We start from the raw sequence: 20,077 nt of genomic DNA, 5'->3' as shown, positions 1-20,077 counted from the left end.
CCTTTCTTCTCTCTTCCAGGAATAAAATGGGGCTAAAGAGATATGGGATAGCTGGATACGGAGGCTCCGAGGCCCTGCATGCCTTTTAAAAGGGATGTTAGTGCACTTCCCACCCGTGCAGTAACGACCAGCTTGAATTCTGGTTCGAGACGCTCTTCTCATGGGGTTGACATGTCATCATGTGGTCCCACTGCTTCTCCTGGGAAGCAGGGCTAACAGCAAAGGCCGGCGTGGGTTTCCTTAAAGTCCCCAGTTAGCAATTATTTCATGTTCTTTATTGTTTTTAAAAGATTTTATTTATTTATTCATGAGAGACACAGAGGGAGAGAGGCAGAGACGTAGGCAGAGGGAGAAGCAGGCTCCATGTGGGGAGCCCAATGCAGGACTCGATCCCAGGACCCCAGGGTCATGCCCTGGGCCGAAGGGAGATGCTCAACCGCTGAGCCACCCCGTCTGCCCCTTACATGTTCTTTATTATCCCGACCCGATCAGCGGATGGTGGTCCTGGATTGTATTCGTCCCAGCTGTGAAAGGGACCCGGCCTCCTCATAGGGCAAATGCCGTCGTGTTAAGAAGGAAGGCAGAGGGGGCCTCAGAGAGCCGGTGGCCGGTTGGCTCACGTGTTCACGGCCTCCCGTGAGACCTGGGCCAGTTGGTTGTCCTGTGTGAGGCTCACCTGCTAATCAAACAGAAGCCCCCCCCCCAGGGGTGTCTTGGGGGCCAGAGCTGCTGCACTCTAGCACCAAGCAGCTGGCCAACGGTGGAAAGCCCGCCCAGGACCCAGTGACCGATCTGTCCATCATTCCTTCCAGACGATGCGTCTCGAGTGAAGCTGTCCAACGTGGATGACGACCCGTGCTCAGACTACATCAACGCCAGCTACATCCCCGTAAGTGGCCCGGGGCCCGGGGATGAGGCTTGCATGGGCGGCTACGCTGCAGGCACCCGGCCCATTCTTGGTCCACGAGCCCTTGGCAGGCGCCACGCAGCACAGGGCGCACATCGTCACTGCCCAGCCTGGCCATGCGATACAAGGTGCCCGGGCGGCACCGGGAAAGGCTTCAGCCCCAGCCCCGATCAGAGCTCCTGGGGGGCTGGGGGGCCCCCTGCTCAGGCTGCCCAGCGAGGGCACCTTGTTCCACGTCATCCGGATTCTGAAAAGCCCAACTCGACGGTTCGGGCCGCCGAGGCCTGGCGGTCGCTCAGCAGGCTCTGCGCCCGGGTGCAGGGCTGCCCCTCGTAGGACCTCTGTGTTCTGGCCCCGAACAGGAGGGTAATGACCTCAAGTGGCCTCTGGGCTGTTGGTGAGCGCTCTGCGGTCGGGAGTAAGCGCCACCTGCCCCCTGAGCCTCAGGGGTCCGCAGAGTCGGGGCGCCAGGGTGCCGCCTGGCAGCAGGCCCAAGGGCACCCTCCGACCTGCACGTGCATCCACGGCCCACAGGGTCCTGTGGGTCTGCAGGCCCAGCGGGCCTGGACTCTGGTTCCTTGCAAGCCCGGGTCGGGCTGTGCCGCCGGCCTGAGAGCACTGCCCCAGGAGCACGGCGCTGGGCTGCCGGGGGAGCCCAGGGGCGCGGGGGCTCGGGGACTGGCTGGCGGGTGGTGGCCACAGTGTGGCAGTGGTGACACAGGTCAGGCCCGGGGCGCAGGCTGCATCCCCTGTGGCTCCCATCCGCCCAGTCCCAGACCTGCCTTTCCCCAGCCCTCTAATGTCCAACACGACTCAGGCTCTTCTAGAAGGAACGGGGGCAGAGCCTGAGGACATCGGTACCTCAGTCTGCACGCCTTAGAACAGACCCGCCTGTGCCCCCGAGGCTTGCTGCATGTCGTGCCTGACTGTCCGGCCTGTAAACCCATTACAGGGCAACAGCTTCCGAAGAGAGTACATAGCTACCCAGGGGCCTCTTCCCGGCACCAAGGATGACTTCTGGAAAATGGCGTGGGAACAGAACGTCCACAACATCGTCATGGTGACCCAGTGCGTGGAGAAGGGCCGGGTGAGTAACAGGCCTCCAGCCTCACGCGCTCGCGCCCACCCGTGGGGCCCACCCCCAGGGACGGATCACGTTAGTGGGTCGGGCCCCTCGGCTACAAAAGGCTCCGTGGCTTGTGCCCACCTCTTTTGTTTTTTTTTTTTAAGATTTTATTTATTTATTCCTGAGAGACCCAGAGAGAGAGGCCGAGATCCAGGCAGAGGGAGAAGCAGGTCCCTGCAGGGAGCCGACACAAGACTCGATCCTGGGACCCGGGGTCACGCCCTGGGCCCAAGGTGGCCGCCCACCCGCTGGGCCCCCGGCGCCCAGGTTATGCCCACTTCTGATGGTGGCTCCGCAGTTTCAGTCGGGGGCGTTTCCGTTCGGAGAGCGGGGTCCCAGAGGGCTGTGACACAGAGCGAACAGCGGCCGCCTGCGGGCCCTCGGCCAGGGGTGACTGGCAGGCTCGCTGGGGCTGCCTCTCGTTCGGGAATCAAGGGAAGTGCACTCGGGGCCGGTCTGCAGGCACAAAGCGAAATCGTTCCCTGGGCAAATTGAGCCCTTGCAACGCACTTACGGTCCCGTATGCACCGCGTATGGTCATTTTGGAGGTTACAGACGAGGTTACAAACCTGGTGCCCGGAACCTGTGCTCCGGGACGCGTGCCCATAATATTCCCTCTCCTGCCCCACTTCGTGTAAATCGGAGCTTAGCCACGTGTTCTGACTTCTCGAAGACCACCGGGCACATGGCACCTGGTCCAGGTTAGGACAGTGACCTCAAACATAAGCAAAGAGGGGCCAGGAAGACGTTGCCTTCTTCTGCCTGGCTGGAACTTTCTTCAGAGAGAACCCCCGCAATACCTGGGCTATGAGTGGTGGGACTGAAATGCTGAGGAGAGCAACAAGGAGCTCGAGCCTTGGATCCCGCACCTGAGAGAGACGTGAACCCGAAGGTCGGGGCTCCACGCCCTGCACAGAGGTGCTCCTCTCCCTGCACACAGGTGCTTCCTCTCCCTGCACAGACGTGCTCTGCATCCTGCACAAAGGTGCTCCTCTCCCTGCACAGATGTGCTCCATGCCCTGCACACAGGTGCTCCTCTCCCTGCACAGACGTGCTCCTCTCCCTGCACAGAGGTGCTCCGCCTCACAGCAGCGGGCTGGCATGGCCCTGAGCACGTGGATGCAGAGCAGATGGTCAGATGCTCAGTCCCAGCTCAGGAAGTCACTTCAAGGAGGAAACGTCCAGGTTCATAGGGGACTCACATGTCCAGACTCACGTCTTTTCCCCTCTGCCTTCCTCTAGGTAAAGTGTGACCACTACTGGCCAGCGGACCAGGATTCCCTCTACTATGGGGACCTCATCCTGCAGATGCTATCAGAGTCTGTGCTGCCCGAGTGGACCATCCGGGAATTTAGGATATGCAGCGTATGTTGGACCTCATGAAACCCCCAGCTTGGAAAGATGCGGGACACCTGTGACCCACCCACCCCACCCCACCCCTGCTTTTGGTGCCTCCTGCCCTGTGGTTTCGGCTCCTGGGAGCCGCTGCATGGCCACAGTGGTCAGACATGAAGGTCGGCCCTGGGTCCTTCCCCTTACACCCTCTGCTCTTGCAGGAGGAGCAACTAGATGCGCACAGGCTCATCCGCCACTTTCACTACACGGTGTGGCCAGACCATGGGGTCCCAGAGACCACCCAGTCCCTGATCCAGTTTGTGAGGACCGTCAGGGACTACATCAGCCGGAGCCCTGGCGCCGGGCCCACTGTGGTGCACTGCAGGTACCGGGAGGCAGGGGGCAGGGGGCCGGGAACACGGGCGGGGGCCGGTCCAGCTGCGCCAACCAGCCCACCTGGGCCCGCAGGGTATCGTTATGCTCTCTCCTCTCTTTTCCCTTCCTTTGCCTTCACCCCTCCGTCACCCTCACTGTCCACTCCCCTCTCTCTCCCTCCTGCTGTTTTTGCCACTGTACAAAATGCAAAGTCCCTCTGTGACTTCCAGGCCGTCTAGGAGTGGGTCCCGTCTCCCCCACCCCCATCCAAGTTGCCAGAAACCCCGCTCTCATGCAACAACCTGCTTCTTCTCACCTCCTGCCGTTCTTCTTCCTTGGGGGTGGGGCTAATCTCTCTCCTCCACCCACATAAACGCTCAGCATCCCTCCGCTCCAGGCTCCAGACCTCCCTCCAAGTCGAGTGGCACTTGGCATCTGTAGCACCCAAGTTTGCTCCTAAATTGCACTTCCCTCCTGACTTCTCTTTGCTCTAGATTGCATGGCCAGTCAGCCTACCAAGCAGTCCCTCTCTCCTCCTCTCTGGGAGCCTGGTGTTTAGCTAATTAATGTTTGCAGCCACACTTTGATAGCCGGAGCCGAATGGCACTAAGAAGAGCAGGGAATTGCTCCACCAAGAGAAATGTCAGATGCCTTCGTTTCCTGCCAATCAGCCCAGCACCCTAGGAGCCCAGCTTTTATATGTCAGTGGAACCCTGATGCTTTTAATGGGAATGCGAGGCACTCCCAGGCTTCCTGTTTCTGAAGAACGGCCGGCATTTCTGCCCATGCCACCAGAGAACTGTTCTCCTTTATCCCATAAGGCTAAGCATCCGAAATCCCCAGGTGGTGCGGCTGCTGGGAAGCAACCCGGCCATCCCTGGTGAAGCCCAATGTGTTCTCACCCTAGGATCCAGCAGTTCTGCTTCTAGACATCAGCCCTAGAGAAAGGCCTACACGTGTGCACAAGGAGGTTCACTGCAACACGGGTTTTCAAAGACAATAACTAAAAATGATCTCATTGTCGGGGCAACTGGGTGGCTCAGTCAGTTAAGTGTCCGACTCTTGGGTTTGGCTCAGGCCATGGTCTTAGGGTCGTGAGATGGAGCCCCACATGGGCTCTGTGCTTAGCCTGGAGCCTGCTTGAGATTCTCTCTCCCTTTCCCTCTGCCCCTCCCCCTGCTTGCTCTCTGTCTCTCTCAAATGAGTAAATCCTAAAAAAACAAAACAAAACAACACACACAAAACTCCTTGTCTATCAGTAGAGAATAGATTAGCAGGCGATGCTTGGCAGTGGCGTGGCGTATGACCTCTATAGAGAAGCTAAAAGAAGGTGGATCTGCAAGTAACGCCAGGGGTAAATCTCAAAACAAGGTATTGAGTAAAAAGAAAGTTGGCGAAAGGACACATGAAACATGTCATCATTTTAGCAAACCTCGGAGACCCACAAAATGAGCAGTACGTGCTGTCTATGGATCTGCACGTTCCCAGGACGAGTGTAAAACACGGTACATGGACATGACGCTCTAAGTGCAGAGCCACACCTGTCCCTGCTGGGTGGGGGACGTGGAAAGAGGAAGGAGAAAGAGATGGAAGGTGGGGTCCCTCACGGACAGGGCTCCTTGAGAGAAGCAGCGCTCCTTATTCTCCCACAGTGCGGAAGCGAAGAGGAAGACGGCGCTGGTGTCTCTGGGTGCAGGCCCGTCAGGCCACTGTGGCCCCGAAGGCTCAGGCTTCTGTCGCTCTGTCTCTCCTAGTGCTGGCGTGGGTAGGACTGGGACCTTTATCGCCTTGGACCGAATCCTCCAGCAATTAGACTCCAAAGACTCCGTGGACATTTACGGCGCAGTGAACGACCTGAGGCTTCACAGGGTTCACATGGTCCAGACTGAGGTAAGAGTTACAGGCTGAAGGACACAGACCGCCCCCTCTGCCGCTCTCCCCACGATGCCCACGGCTCTAATCGGACGAGGACAAATATCCTATGACTCATTAGGAAGAGAAAAGAACTGACTATAGATGTTCTGTAGGACTTGTTATCTTAAAACACATTTCACTGACCTTGAGGTACCTTGTGGAACTCTGCCAAGCTGTTTGCCCATCTTCTTCAGGTGGGGAGAAAGCAAGATGGATTATCCTTTAAATCAATGCATTGTACATGGGGGGGCACTCTGTCTTTTTTTTTTTTTTAATTAACTTTTTAAAAGAGTTTATTTAAACTCTATTTGTCAGCATAAAGTAGAACACCCAGTTCTCATCCCATCAAGTGCCCTCCTTAGTGCCCGTCACTCATCCTCCCCTGCCCACCTCCCCTTCTGCAACCCTTTATTTGTTTCCCAGAGTTAGGTATGTCTTATGGTTTATCTCCCTCTCTAATTTTTCCCACTCAGTTCCCCTCCTTTCCCTTATAATCCCTTTGACTGTGTCTTACATTCCCCATATGAGTGAAACCACATGATGATGGTCCTTCTCCGATGGACTTACTTCACTCAGCACAGTGCCCTCCAGTTCCATCCGTGTCCATGTAAATGGTGGGACCATGTAAATGGTCCTTTCTAATGGCTCAGGAACAGTCCATTGTGTACACAGACCACATCTTCTTTATCCATTCATCTGTCGAAGGACATCATCAGGCCAATCTGTCTCAAAGATCATTTTAAGATAGGCTGGCGAGTGAGCCCCAGAACTCCCATTAGTAAAGAGGAAACACACTTACGGTCTCTTCTCTCCTTCAGCCACCCACCCCCCAGCCACACACCCACCTCTGGAGACCCCAGACAAGTGCACACTGCTTACAAAGGATAAACGCTTCCATCTGTACTGTCCTTTGACATTTGCAGGGCGTTTTTAAATATGTTATTTCATTAAATTCATAAAAAACATAGAGGTGAGGTATCATTTTTCCATTTCCAGGCTACACAACTGCGGTGCAGAGGTTAAAGGCCTTTGCACAGCTATGATGTGGCCGAGCTGGGGCTTGAACCTGTTCTAAAGACAAACATTATATGGTCTCATTCATTTGGGGAGTATAAAAAATAGTGAAAGGGAAAAAAAGGGGAAAGAAGAAAAAATGAGTGGGAAATATCAGGGAGGGAGATAGAACATGAGAGACTCCTAACTCTGGGAAACAAACTAGGGGTGGTGGAAGGGGAGGTGGGCAGGGGGTGGGGGTGACTGAGTGATGGGCACTTAATGGGATGAGCACTGGGTGTTATTCTATATGTAGGCAAATTGAACACCAATAAAAAATAAATTTATAAAAAAAAAAAAAGCCCTTAGCCCCACAGCCTCAGGGTGGGATCTAGCATCATTGCTTCCTGTAGGCACACCTGTCACCACCATTGTCCTGGGCTGGGAGTACTTTCATTATAACTACTACACTATACTTTTAATATTTTATTACAGAATTTTTTTAAATACATAAAACTAGGGTAAATGGTATAGTGAATTTCCATGCACCTAAACTCCAGCTTCTACAATTATCAGTATTCCGTGTTCTTTTTCCGTGTTCTACAGCCCACATACACTATTTCCCTACCCCGTGGCATTATTGGAAAATATCAAAGCAAATCCTACTTATCAAACCATTTGATCCTTAAATGCTGTGTATGCAGAAATTTTGAGAAAGACTCTTAAAGATTGTGACCAGAAGATCATTATCACACCTAATATTTTTAACCATAATCCCTTAATATCATCTAACATCCAGTCAGGGCTTAAATATCCCTAATTATTTCAAATTTGCTTTCTACGCTGAGTTTCCATGGAATCCAAACAAAGTCCACATGCTGCATTTGGTCGAAGTCTCTTAAATTTCTTTTAAATCTATAATAACCCTCCTTTGTTTTCCAAACTGTTTATTCATTAAAGACACCAGTTCAATTGTTCTGTATATTTTCCCACATCCCGGATTTGACCACAAATTTTAATTTGGGGAAGGGGAGATTTTCACATCGTAAGTAGTCTTAAAGAATGTGTGGTGTGCGTGTGTGTGTGTTAGTCATTGTCGGAGGCCTCTGGGCTCATGTGTCACCTGCGTACATCTGCCCAGAACTCCAGGGTGCGTTGTGGCAGAGAGCAGACACGCTCACTGTAAACATCACTGGCAGGCTTCCAGGGCGGGGCGGGGGGAGGGGGACACAATGTGCCATAGCTCTTCCTCCGTCTTGGATATATCTCCTTCTTTCCACTATTCCCTTCTCCTAACCTCTCAGGATTCTGTGCTCTTTCCTCAGCTTGCCTTTTGAATGTTTGAGGTCCCCATAGTTCTGCCCTCAAGGTGCTACTCTCCCTTCTCTTGACCTTCATTCCTGGTGATGTCCCATGGCTTGCAGAACCGCGTACATGCTTGTGTTTCCCAAATCTCATTCTCCTTTTCCGACAATGAGCTAAGAACCTGCCTACCAAACAGTCCTACCTGGAAGCCTTGCATTTGTCTCAAACTCAACAAAACTCAGGACTGAACTCATTATCTGTCTCTAAACAAAGAGTAACAATGAAAGCACTCCTCCCCCTCTTGCTTCTTCCAGGTTCAGGTAATGGTGCCACCATGCCCGTGCCCTCCATGTGTTTGCCCAAACTAGGATTCTGATGTCTCTTCCCAGGGTTCCCACAGTCAGGCAGTCATGGAGTCCTGTCTGTTGTATCCGACATCTTTCTCTTGCTTCTGGTCTCCCACCCAACTGCCACTGTCCTCGCTCATCTGTTTATCAGCTCTCACTGGGCCCTTCTGTGCCAACCTCTCAGTGTGTCTCCTGCCACCAGCCTCTGCCCTACCAACTTTGTCACCACTGCCACCAACATGGCGCTTTTGCTCACTGTGGCAGCTCCCTGTGTAAAAACTTTGGCAAGCTCTCCATTGCAGTAGAATGAAGTTCAGACTCTCACTCTTGTTGTATATAGGCCTCTTCATAACTAGGCCCCCAACTTATTGCTCCAGTTTCATATCATAACACCCTCCCCATTGTTTTAGGGTCTGCCAAAATTAAGGATGGTTTCCCTCCCTGGGTCAGAATCAACTCTGATTCTTTTGATTATAATGAGATAAATATCATGGTAAGAAATATTTTGCCTCTCCTTTTTTTTCTTTTTCCTCTTTTTATCAAGTGAAATCCCAGACAATATTCACATATTACCTGTCCTGTTGTAACTCCTTGCCCACAGTGGGCTTCTTGTAGTCCCAGAGGCCCTGGCCCCAGCCCTAGTATGGCTCATTTGTCCTGGGAGTGGGTGCAGAGGGCTGTGATCCACAGCTGAGCCAGAGGAAGCAAAGAAGGAAAGACATTCAGACCCCCTTATATTACTTTTCTGGGTCGATGGGAATAGTCAACTTTAATTTTATTCCACCTTCTTTGGGATACAAAGGGTCTTCACAAGTTTTAATAAATATATCAAAGATCAAGGATTTCTAAACAAAGAGGCATTAGACAGAAGATTTTCAAATGTGTCCCTCCTTCCTTTACCCCGCCTTAGGGGAAATTTGTGGCCTGACTCCCAGAGAGACACTCAGATGAAGCAGTAAGTTGTTAGAGAATAAGAGTTGATAGTCACAGTCTGTTCATTTCTTCTGCTTTCTGGAAGGAGGAGACAGTGGGATATGGTAGGACCAAGATTTTTGGTGCCCATTTGGGGGATTGTCCTTGGGCTTTCCCATGGCTCATGCACCCTACATTTTGGCCATGCTAGACTACTCAGTTTCCAGAATATATATGCTCATTCATATTATTTACATCACTTGGAATGTCCCATTCTTTGGGACAAACTTTTACCTTTCTCCTTAGATTGATACCTCTCTCCCCAAAAAGTGAACTTGACAATTTCTTCTTATATATGAAGCTTTAGACACAATTTGATCTTATATTTATCACCTTATAGGTATTTTTTGTCCACATATCTGCCCCTCTGCTAAACTGTGAACTCAAGGACTGTGAAAAGCTCAAGGTCTAATTCTATAAATACTATTTAGTACTACAACTATTGGTGAAATTGAATGCAATTGAGGCTTCACAAGTCAGCTAGACAGAGCAAAAAATTTTCATGATCCAAGTTTCATAGAGTCTAATAGACTCTATTCTTCATTAAGAATGAAGTGGAGAAAAAAAAAAGAATGAAGTGGGAAGCACATTAAGAGTCTGAAGGTTTTAGTAGTAATTATTTTCAAAAGGACATTCTATTGGGAGAAGAAGAATTTATATTTAAGGCAAGGCAAATTAATTAATATTAACTGGTTTCAAAGGCCATAGTGGATCATTGTTAAATAATTTATTAATAAGACATAGCGTAGATGTAATAGAATTGTTCACAGCTGAACTTTAAGGTCCCAAAGTAATTTGATATCCCAGTACAATTGAAAATATGAATCATGCTTTGGATGGAAGGAAACAGGAAATATCTATCTATAATTTGGTAGATTGTTTTCAAGATGGCAAAGAAACTGCCCATACTAACAACCATTTTCAGGATAGTACTCTCCTCAAATTTTTAAGATCAAGGTGGCATGAAAAACTTGTAACACTCAGAAATGCAGAGAATAGTTAATCAATATTTATGCAGGCCTCACTCATGATGATTTATTTCTTTGATATATCCTAATCTAATGACTATCCCAGACCTATATCATGAAGTCCCTTTGGTAGATGACCAGGCTGACTTTCAATCAGAGGCAATGCCTAGTGTCAACCCGTGAAAATAAATACTGGTCCACTTGTAAAGTTCGTTGGTGAGGAAAGATCTTACAGTTTCACTTTGTATCTCAAACCTTTAGAATACTTTAAAATAACACATGAATCACCTTAAATGTGGGATCCAGGAACGTTTTTCAACATCCATCTAATTGATAGCAACACAGAGTCTCATACCCTTTAATGGTCAAAGGATATTAGCTCTAGAAGACACCTCAGATGTTTTCTAGATGTTTCCCAAGAAGCCTCGTGATTCAGTTTAGGCCAGCTGGAGGCAGATGAAGAGCCCAGTGTCTCTTGCATGCTAGTGGGCTTCCCTTCCCGCCTCCTCTTTCTCTGGGTGGGCTCTGAGCAGTTGCTATGTCATTAAAGGAACCCAAGGCCAAGCACTGAGGTCACACGGACATTCTTTTCTTTATTAGACAGCTCTGTTAGTAGGAAGGAAGGCTGCCTATGTTGTCAGGTGCGTCTTTATGGTCACCAAAACATTGACTCTTCTTTGTTTCTATTTCAAAAGTAGATCGTTCCCAGATAATTGACAGAGGTGAGTCTGTTCTCACTGTGTAACCCTCTGTAGTTCTTTGTCATCAGCCAACATTTTGGAGAGTCTTCCTTGTGAAGAAAACCAAGATAGATAAGATACTAACCTTACCCTCAAAGAACCGACAGTCTTTGGTTTGGTGGGGTCTACTGTATACACCTTCTTTTTCTTATTATCCTCACAAAAGAAAGGGAAAAAAACAGGGTATGCAGTAAAATTATTTCCTCATTCAATTATGCAGTGAAATTAGGATTCATCTAAGGAAACTGGTATAGTGAAAAGAACATGAATATGAACCCTAGGATCATTTGCTCGGGTCCCATTTCTTGGCTATGTGAGAAGTTACTTAACGCCTCTGAGTCTTCATTCCTATGGATAGTTATATCTACTCTATGAGATTGTCAAAATAATCAAATGAGATAACTTATGTAAAATGCATAGTACAGTGTTTGGTAGTCAGTTGTCTATTTACAAATATTTGTAGAGGACCGACTATGTGCCAGACATAATTCTAGGCACTCATAGAACATACTCCCTAAATATGCATGCACATAAAAAGGAATAAATAAACACCACCTCTTCCCTCATTACCATTATTCTCTTCTTAGTGCTAATAGAAAGGACTCTGCTATGTACTACAGACTATTAGTGAAATGATCAAGAAATTTGCTAACCGTATAGAATATCACTACTCTTGATATTTTTGTGAGTCTCTCATCTTTCTTATGCTTGAGAATTTGCCTTCCTCTGACACATTCTCTGCTTTCTCATAGTGTCAGTACGTATACCTACATCAGTGCGTAAGAGATGTCCTCAGAGCACGGAAGCTACGGAGTGAACAAGAAAACCCCTTGTTTCCAATCTACGAAAATGTGAATCCAGAGTATCACAGAGGTAGGAGCTTCATAACTTATAAGTTCATTCATCAAGATATGGTGTATCTAGAAACCATTAATAACCTAACCTCTTCCAAGCGCACCAGGCCTTTCTTCTTCCACCCAAAGGCCCTTAGAGAGTGGCAAAAGGGAAGAGAGGCAGAGTGGGGGCAGGGCCAGCTCCACAGCTGAGCACGGACTGCATGTGGTAGCTCTTCCTATCTGGCCTGGGATGCCCTCTCTTAAGAGTTCTGCTTAACAGTACTCTTTTCTAAGCAGTAAGGCTCTGTGCTAGGGAAGATGCTCTGAAATCACAACTGGGGATTCAGATTGTAAAATCCCTTTGGAGAAGAATTTGGCCATATGTATCAAAGTCCTCACTACGTTCTTGTCACCTAAGTACTGAATAGACTTTATTCATGACAATTTTTATAGCTAAAATTTTAAGTGAAAAAAAACCTCAAATGTTTAATGGAAGACTAAGCACACCATGGTGCATTCATTTAATAGAATACAATGCAGTCATTAAAAATGGTATTTTTAATGATATTACAACATGGATATTCTTATAAATATGCTGAGTTTAAAACACACACACACACATACACACACACACACACACGCAGGGGCGCCTGGGTGGCTCAGTCAGTTAAGTGTCTGACTCTTGGTTTTGGCTCAGGTGATGATCGTGGGGTAGGGGATCAAGCCCAGCATTGGGCTGTATGCTCAGTGCAGAGTCTGCTTGAGATTCTCTTTCCTTCTCCTACTCTTCCTGATTGTTCTTTCTCTCTCTCTTAAATAAATAAATAAATCTTTTTTTAAAAAAAGATTCATGGGATCCCTGGGTGGCTCAGCGGTTTGGTGCCTGCCTTAGGCCAAGGGTGTGATCCTGGAGTCCCAGGATCGAGTCCCGCATCGGGCTCCCCACAGGGAGCCTGCTTCTCCCTCTGCCTGTGTCTCTGCCTCTCTCTCTCTCTCTCTCTCTCTCTGTGTCTCCCATGAATAAATAAATAAAATCTTAAAAAAAAAAAGATTCCCTCTCTCCTTCTCCCTTTACCCCTCCCCTATCTCTCTCTCTCTTTCTCTCTCTCAAATAAATCTTTTTTTTAAAAAAGATCCTCTCTCTCTAACAAAAAAACAAAACAAATAAACAAAAAAAAGTAGAGCAAACAAATAACACATGGGAATAAAAGACTAGAAAGAAAGAAATCACAAAAGTAAAACAAAGTTCTCAAACCAGCACAATAATATATGATTTTTCTTCTGTTTTATGTACCTCATTTTCTAGAATAGTATGTCACATTTTTAAAACAAAAATTTTAGTAAAACTGTATAAACTAAGAGGCACTGCTTTGATCAGACGGTAATTACTTGACAAGTAAAGGTTCTCTATGCCTTTTCCCATTCTAAACAATCATTTAGACCTAACTTATCACAAAGGCTAACTGCAAATTCGAAGTTACATTGTATTAGTTATCTACTACTGCCTAACAAATTACCCTAAAACTTGGCAGTTTAACTCAGCATTTATTTTCTCACAGTTTCTATAGGTCAGGTATTTGGAGGAGCTTAGCCAGGTGGTGTTGGGTCACTCACGATGCCGTAGTCAAGATGTTGGCCAGGCTGCAGTCATCTGAAGGCTTGACTGGGGTTGGGGGGTCCAATTCAAGAAGGTGCACTCACATGGCTATTGGTTTAGGTCTCAATCCCTTGAATGTGGACCCGTGTCCATCTAAAATTTAGATCCTTCTCGAAACATTATTTTATCTCCATTTCTAATTGATCTTCAATTTTATTTAGTTCTCTGCACCTTCTGTATCCAGTGACTGAGCCAAGACAGTACATAGTTGATGATCTGTTAAGTAAATATATATGAGACAGCTGCCATTTAAAGGGGTCCTTTGTTAATCAATAATTCTCTTGGATTATAAATTATTGCCCCCTAATTTATCTGTGTTACAAATTAAGGTTTTTGCATGTCACATCCTTTAAGAAGCTCCAGGATGGAGGGAGCTCTGGGGGATCAGGGAGATTTCTTTGTCTTGTTATGACTTGTGTGAGAGTCGGGTTTTTTTTGTTTTTGTTTTTTTTTTTAAGTCATCTTGGGTGCTCCTGGGAGAGCCAGCTATGGTGTGATTAGCTTCAGGTGTCTGAAAGTTAGGATTCAGGTCCTAGCTCTGGCACTAACACAGATTACCAAGCTGTGTAACCCTAAGTGAGTCTCTCTGCCTCTCTGGGCCCGTGGGTGCATCTATATAATCAGAGAGGATGGACTAGAATTACTGGTCCCTTAATTCTCGTAATCTGTGGTTCTGAATGGAATGACCTGGACCCCACAATGATGCTCTTGCCCTAAACCATATTGGACTTAGTCATTTCCACTAGTCTTATCCATTTGTAATCTTCATAAATGGAACAAACGACTATGACACACCCTGCTCCATCTCTAACTACAATGTCCTTCCTTTCAGACACGGGCTATTCAAGGCATTGAGAATGTATCTGAAGATCTCTTGGATAAAATGTATTCACTGCGTGATTTAAAAACAAAAACAAAACAAAACAAAAAAACAGAACAAAACAAAAATCAAAAAAAAAAAAAACTTGCTTCATGCCCCACAGAGGTGTCAGCTATTTCTGTTGATACAATGTATAATTTATTAATCTGCAGAATTTTAAAGAATTTATGTAATTTAAAGGTAACAGATATTATTGTACATAGTTGTATTTTGTAGTTTCTTCTGTACATATGTATTTTTTCATAATGTTTAATATTAAGCTTTATATAATACTATTTTTCCACACTAAAGTGTACATGGATTGTTCTACGTAAACTAATTCAGCCTGTGTAACAGGACTACCGGTAACATATGTCTGGAAGGGGTTGCAGAGGTGATCCCATGGGCCACGGTTTTGACCTGTTTTGATATCTGCTGGTAAGGATAGAGGGCAGGGCTGGAGAAAGCATGTAATACAGCTGGCTTTCCTGCATTGCTCTTCTAGGAATCTAGGGATCCGAAGATGATCCAAATGTTATTTGGACGAATGTAACAGTCAAAACCGGATTAAGCAGCACCAAAGCTGAAGTAGGTGGTTATTGCTAAGCTAGTTCATCTCTCCCCCTTCGCCTGCCAGAGGTTCAAGCCAAAGTGGTCAGTTCAGGGGCCACATAATTTACAGAGTGGTCCAGGCTGCAGGGTTGAGGATTCTGAGAGAGAACGATCCAAATAGAAGAGATGAATTCCTTGTGTCGAGAAGATTGCCTCCTGTACCCTTAACTGGAAACCAAATCAACATGCAAAGTGCCGTCCGTAGTGACTGGAGATTATTTACTACATTCGTAGTGTGTGAACCACACACACCCGAACTATAAAGAGTATGTGGTTGATGATGACGCTCATCTTTGTCTCATTGCTAGTGGGCTGCATTCCTGGAAATGCCAGAATTATGTCACTCATACTTGGTTTTCCCGTTTAAAGAGGATTGTTGTAGCAGATTATATTTCTGATCAAAAACTTGATATTAACATCTTTATAGCAATGTCATATATAGTTCATTAAAAAAAATTAGTGGTGCTTAATATAGAAATTCCCAAAAGACTTTTCTAGTAAGTCACTGAGGTCAAAATAGCAGTAATCACCTGAAGATGCATTTAACATAAAAGCCAAGTTTCTCTTCACTAGTTGTGCCTATTTTGACTATAACAAATTTCAGTGGGTTAGAAAGTGGGCATTACCCTCCCCAAGGTCCAGTTCTGAGGGTGCTTCTGGGGACAATTTGAAAGGTATCACCTATAGAGAATCTTCATGGCTACTTGAGAAATGAGCTAGGAGGTTTGCCTTTTTCTCACCTACAAATTTCCCCGTAATAAACCCAAGAATTAGAGATGAAAGTTGTTGACCTCACAGCTTCAACTGCAGAAAGAATACATGTCAAAGTGTGCCTTTTGCTACATACTATAAAGTCCCAAAAGTAATATAATGGGTATAAATGACAATCATCAAATGTAGCCAAAATAGTTATTTATGGTTATGTAAATTTACACACACACACACACACACACACACACACAAACTCTCCAGGGCTACTTGCAGTTTATAAAAACAGGGGAAAACTTTACAAGAAAAAATGTGGAGAGTAATAAAAGGATTCCATGTTTTCACAGCCTCCTTATGCTCAATGCCCTTGTGGAATGGCAGTGTTAGGTCCTGCTCCTGTTTCAGGGAACTAGGTGCATCTTCTAGAAACGCAAAGGAACAATATGTATGTAAGGGTAGCGGATGTACCACCCGGAAGAAAACAGAGGTCAGAGATTTAGGAGATGTGGTGTCAATTAGGAATAACTTTCCCTGCACGAAAAAAAGAAAAAGAAAAAGCAGGAGAAAACAGATTTTTTAAACCAATGCTGCTTGGCACAAAGCACAGTAACACATGGAAAAAGAAATCCATTTGGGGCCTTTCATTCATTCAGAAAAGTTTAACCGAGTGCCTGTAACCTGCTAGGTACCGTCCTAGAAAGGACTCATTTCTATTCAACAAAGAAAATGCATCCCAACAGTCAAGTTAGGGTTGTTGTTACTATTTCCAATTACGCTTGAAAGAGGACCTTGGGGAGCCAGCGAAAGAGGCAAGCAGACCAGGGCACAAAAAAGGGCAGACGCTGAAGCTGCTTTAATAGCAAACCACTAGATTGAGAAGAGAAAGCAATCCATTGCACCAACCAAGAATTAAAACTGTTGGAAAAAAAAACCCTACACGTCTGTAACAGTAAATACCGTTCGCGTACCCCGGTGTATCTGGGGTGGCATCACTGTTATGGAAATGGACACGGCAAGGGAAAGCTGTATGTTCTTTCAGTCTAATCCAGGAAATATTTATTCCTACCCTCCACCTGTCTAATTTTAAATCTCCTTAGCAACAAATATTTCACTATCTTCCCTCCTGCCACCGCCAAGGACTAAATACATTATCTAGTTGATCTGTTTATTAAATTTAGGAGGGGGGGAAGGTTTCCTTGACATTCATCTCGATTGGACATATTTTAATATAATCCCATCATGTGTTAGGTCTTGGTAAACATTCCATTTCCTGTCGTGGTGGGCATCCTGTTTGCACCTGTCCACTACACTTGCATCACCCAGCTTTCAAAGTGCTTGTGAGCTATCACATCTTAGGAGAGTCCCGTCTTGCATTTTAATAATTATTTATCCAAGTTCTTTATAATTAACACCTTTAATCTCTACTCATTAAATCGATTTCCTATTATCATTCTGCTGCTCCCTGGATAGCAGCCAGTTTTTCAGCTCTTGAATCAGAGTTTTCAAAGGCTCATCTCCCTGTCTGGGCCTGCACGTATTTGTCCTGAGCAATTCACCATCTCTTAACACTGCGGAGTCCCTCTTTTTCACAACTTGTTGCCTTCTCCTCTTTTGAGCATGTTTGCTTTCCCAGTCAGATGTGATTTTATTTTCTGTTCATTTTATCTCCTTCAACTCACTGGCATTTCATAGTCTTCTCAGGCTCCACGTGATAGCAGAGGTGACCATGGTTTCACTGTGACATACTAAAATGGTCATGGCCCACAGACATGTTGGGGACAGTTTTATTTGGAAGGGTCTTTAATTAATTTTGTTATTACCTCTTGGAGGAAAGCCCAAAATGACATGTGAAAATAATATGAAACCACCAAGCAGATGTCCAGCAATACAAAAATAGACCTCACATGCTATACTTCACACTCGGAATCTCTTGCCTTAGTGTCTCAGGATCCAGTTTCTTATATTAAATATTCTCCTTACTTTTTTGCAAGAAAATTACTGGCCATATACTGAATTCCCAATTACTTGGCTTTCTGAGTCTCTGAGATTGGAACCTAGAAGTCTAAGCTGGCCGGATCTGTGTGACAGCAAATGATAGGACCTGGCCCAGCCCTGGGATGCTCTAGAGTTTCAGTCCACTCACCTGAGCCACCCCAAATGTGACCTGGTATTGAAAGTCAATAGGAAATAAGCTGCTTGTTTGAGGTAGTAGTTCAAGGACTGTCCAGGTTCCATTTCACAGAGGAAATGAAAGTAATTCACCAGCCAAGACAGAGTGGCAAGAAGGAATGGCTGGTCTTCCCCCAGATGGCCGTGAGCAGCCCTCGACCCCACCTCACACCTAGGAAGAGTCAGAGTGGAAAGGCCCTAATCAGCCCAAAAGCCCTGTTACATTTCTGAATATTTTTAACCCAAGATTTCAAATCACATCAAGTATTCAAGGAAAGTTTCATATCAGAGGAAAATCTGTAAACCATGACTGCAGAAAGCAAATGAAATGATACAAAGAAGGGGAAATATCTGAAAAAGGGAATCTAACCAGACGTCATCCGGAAGACAAAATGGCATCCTTTCTCTGTGTCCAGACTATTCTCAGAAGAATGTCGTGTTTCTATTAGGACATATTATCCTTGGGGGGGGGGGGGGGGGAGGCTCTCTTTTATTTCATCAGCCAGATGATTTAGCCAATTAAGCAACTGAATTGAGATTCATTTAGTTTTGTGAATTGACCATGTGTTTGACTACATGGACTAAGCTTGGAATCCAACCACACTACCTTAGATTCTTGTAGTGGATGATGCCTTTGAAAGTGGCCATTTTAGTTAAAATGCAGGGTAACATTTGATACAGCCATGGTAATAGCAGAAATCTGCTCTGTTCTAAAAATGTTTCTAGCAATGGAAATATTTCTGACTAAAAGAATACTCTTGACTTGTAGGGAGGCTCCCTAGGAATAAATGTATGCAACAAAAATAAGGCATTTTATTTTTTTTAAAGGTTGCCTATATAGATACATTCATGAGATAAGGAAATTGTTAGTGAATGCTCTTAAAAATAGAGGTTTATGTAATGGAGATCAAGAAATCTATTAACAGATTTACCAAAGATTATTTTTATAGCCTATATACCAATGTACATGATCTCACATAAGTTACGAAAATAAGTTGTTGAACACTGTGAATAATGTCAGACAAATGTAATGTGCCCCTTCTAGAGTCATGACAAAAAATGTTAGCTATGGCTGTTCTCTCTGCCTTAAGTAATGTCTTTTAGGAAAGACTGTCTTCGCCCTAAGAGCAAGCTTTGTGTTATGCGTGAGATGTTGTATTTTAATAGCTGAGCCAGTAAATAAGCATCCCAGCAGAAGGAGCATATGCAGTTGTAGTGTTAGGAGTGTGTAGCACAGTGGGACAGTGTTCCCTTTGCAAGTCTGGGGAGAGTCTGCAGCGGCCCTTGTGAAAGTTCTTGCTCTCAGCCACACTGACTACCGGGGGCACCCATGTTCTTGCCTGAAGGGCCCTTGAGCTCTGGTCCCCCATGTGGGGGGGACCATCAGGCTGATAAATTCTACAAAGACAAGGATCAAGTCTTCAATCTTGTCTCTGGTGCTACCTTGTAGAAATTATTTCACAGCACACACATTCAGCATATGCTTCATGATCAGAAACTGCTGCTGGCCCAGTACTTTGAATGTTAGGTAGCCAGAGTCCAAAACCACCATCCACTACGGTCCAAGGAGGTTCAGCTAGCTATTCCTTGAGTTACATGTGGCTTGAGTAAACACTGTAAATAAATCCAGCAAGTGAACATATTATGTTCTATAATAGAGCACTTTTATGTTTTTAATATCATGTATTCTTTCTCTGCAAATCTGGTTATTTAAAATGGCAGTAGATGATTTTATTTTTTCATACTATTGTACCTCCCCGCAATACTGTGTTTCTAACCGGCTCTAGTTGAACAAAGAACTTCTCTAGTCTTCCTATTTAAATTATGTATTTGCTTAATATATTTTCACATTTGTAACTGTGGTCAAAAAAGCTACCTAGTACCACCTTACGTACCTTCTCACTAGTACAGGAATAAAACTGCTGTTTGTTGAAGCAAAGTGTCCTGGCTTCTCTTCACCTGTTCCTCATTTGTCAATCTCTGTCGTCCTTCTCTGCTCAGAAGAAAGGTCAGATGTGACTGCTTTTAAGTGAGAAAAACCTTCCAGGCCATTATCATAAGAACATAGTTGTCTTAACCTTTATTCCTGCGAGTGCTGAGCTGGTTCCCTAGGTTATCGTGTACATTATAATAGACTCTCTAGTTGACGGTCTCCAACCCAGTTCTTGTTTTCAGTTCTTTGGTTCATTAGTAACCAAAATGCCATCTATTACCAACAGTGTCGGTGTGTTCTCAGAGGCGCTGCCCCAGCGGG

The 20,077-nt window shown here is 45.7% G+C and overlaps 1 protein-coding gene across 6 annotated transcripts in view; it reads left to right on the top strand.

The window, feature by feature from the left end:
• The window catches only part of PTPRB (protein tyrosine phosphatase receptor type B), a 121,853-nt gene extending 102,096 nt beyond the window's left edge, over positions 1-19,757 (top strand). For 2 of the 6 annotated variants that reach the window (XM_072742060.1, XM_072742064.1), the window contains 7 exons: positions 813-889; positions 1,860-1,994; positions 3,276-3,398; positions 3,590-3,753; positions 5,498-5,633; positions 11,735-11,855; positions 14,308-19,757. In XM_072742060.1, coding sequence (XP_072598161.1) covers positions 813-889; positions 1,860-1,994; positions 3,276-3,398; positions 3,590-3,753; positions 5,498-5,633; positions 11,735-11,855; positions 14,308-14,330 — 779 coding nt within the window. In that variant the 3' untranslated portion in view covers positions 14,331-19,757. The remainder of the gene's footprint in view (positions 1-812; positions 890-1,859; positions 1,995-3,275; positions 3,399-3,589; positions 3,754-5,497; positions 5,634-11,734; positions 11,856-14,307) is intronic. The other 4 variants (XM_072742063.1, XM_072742066.1, XM_072742062.1 and 1 more) reach the window with 2 other exon arrangements.
• The last annotated feature ends 320 nt before the right edge of the window (positions 19,758-20,077 follow it).

This window comes from Vulpes vulpes, chromosome 16 (genome assembly GCF_048418805.1).
Source record: "Vulpes vulpes isolate BD-2025 chromosome 16, VulVul3, whole genome shotgun sequence".
Classification (NCBI taxonomy): Eukaryota; Metazoa; Chordata; class Mammalia; order Carnivora; family Canidae; genus Vulpes; species Vulpes vulpes.
The sequence above is the reverse complement of the archived record's forward strand: the minus strand, read 5'-3'. Positions and strand labels throughout refer to the sequence as shown.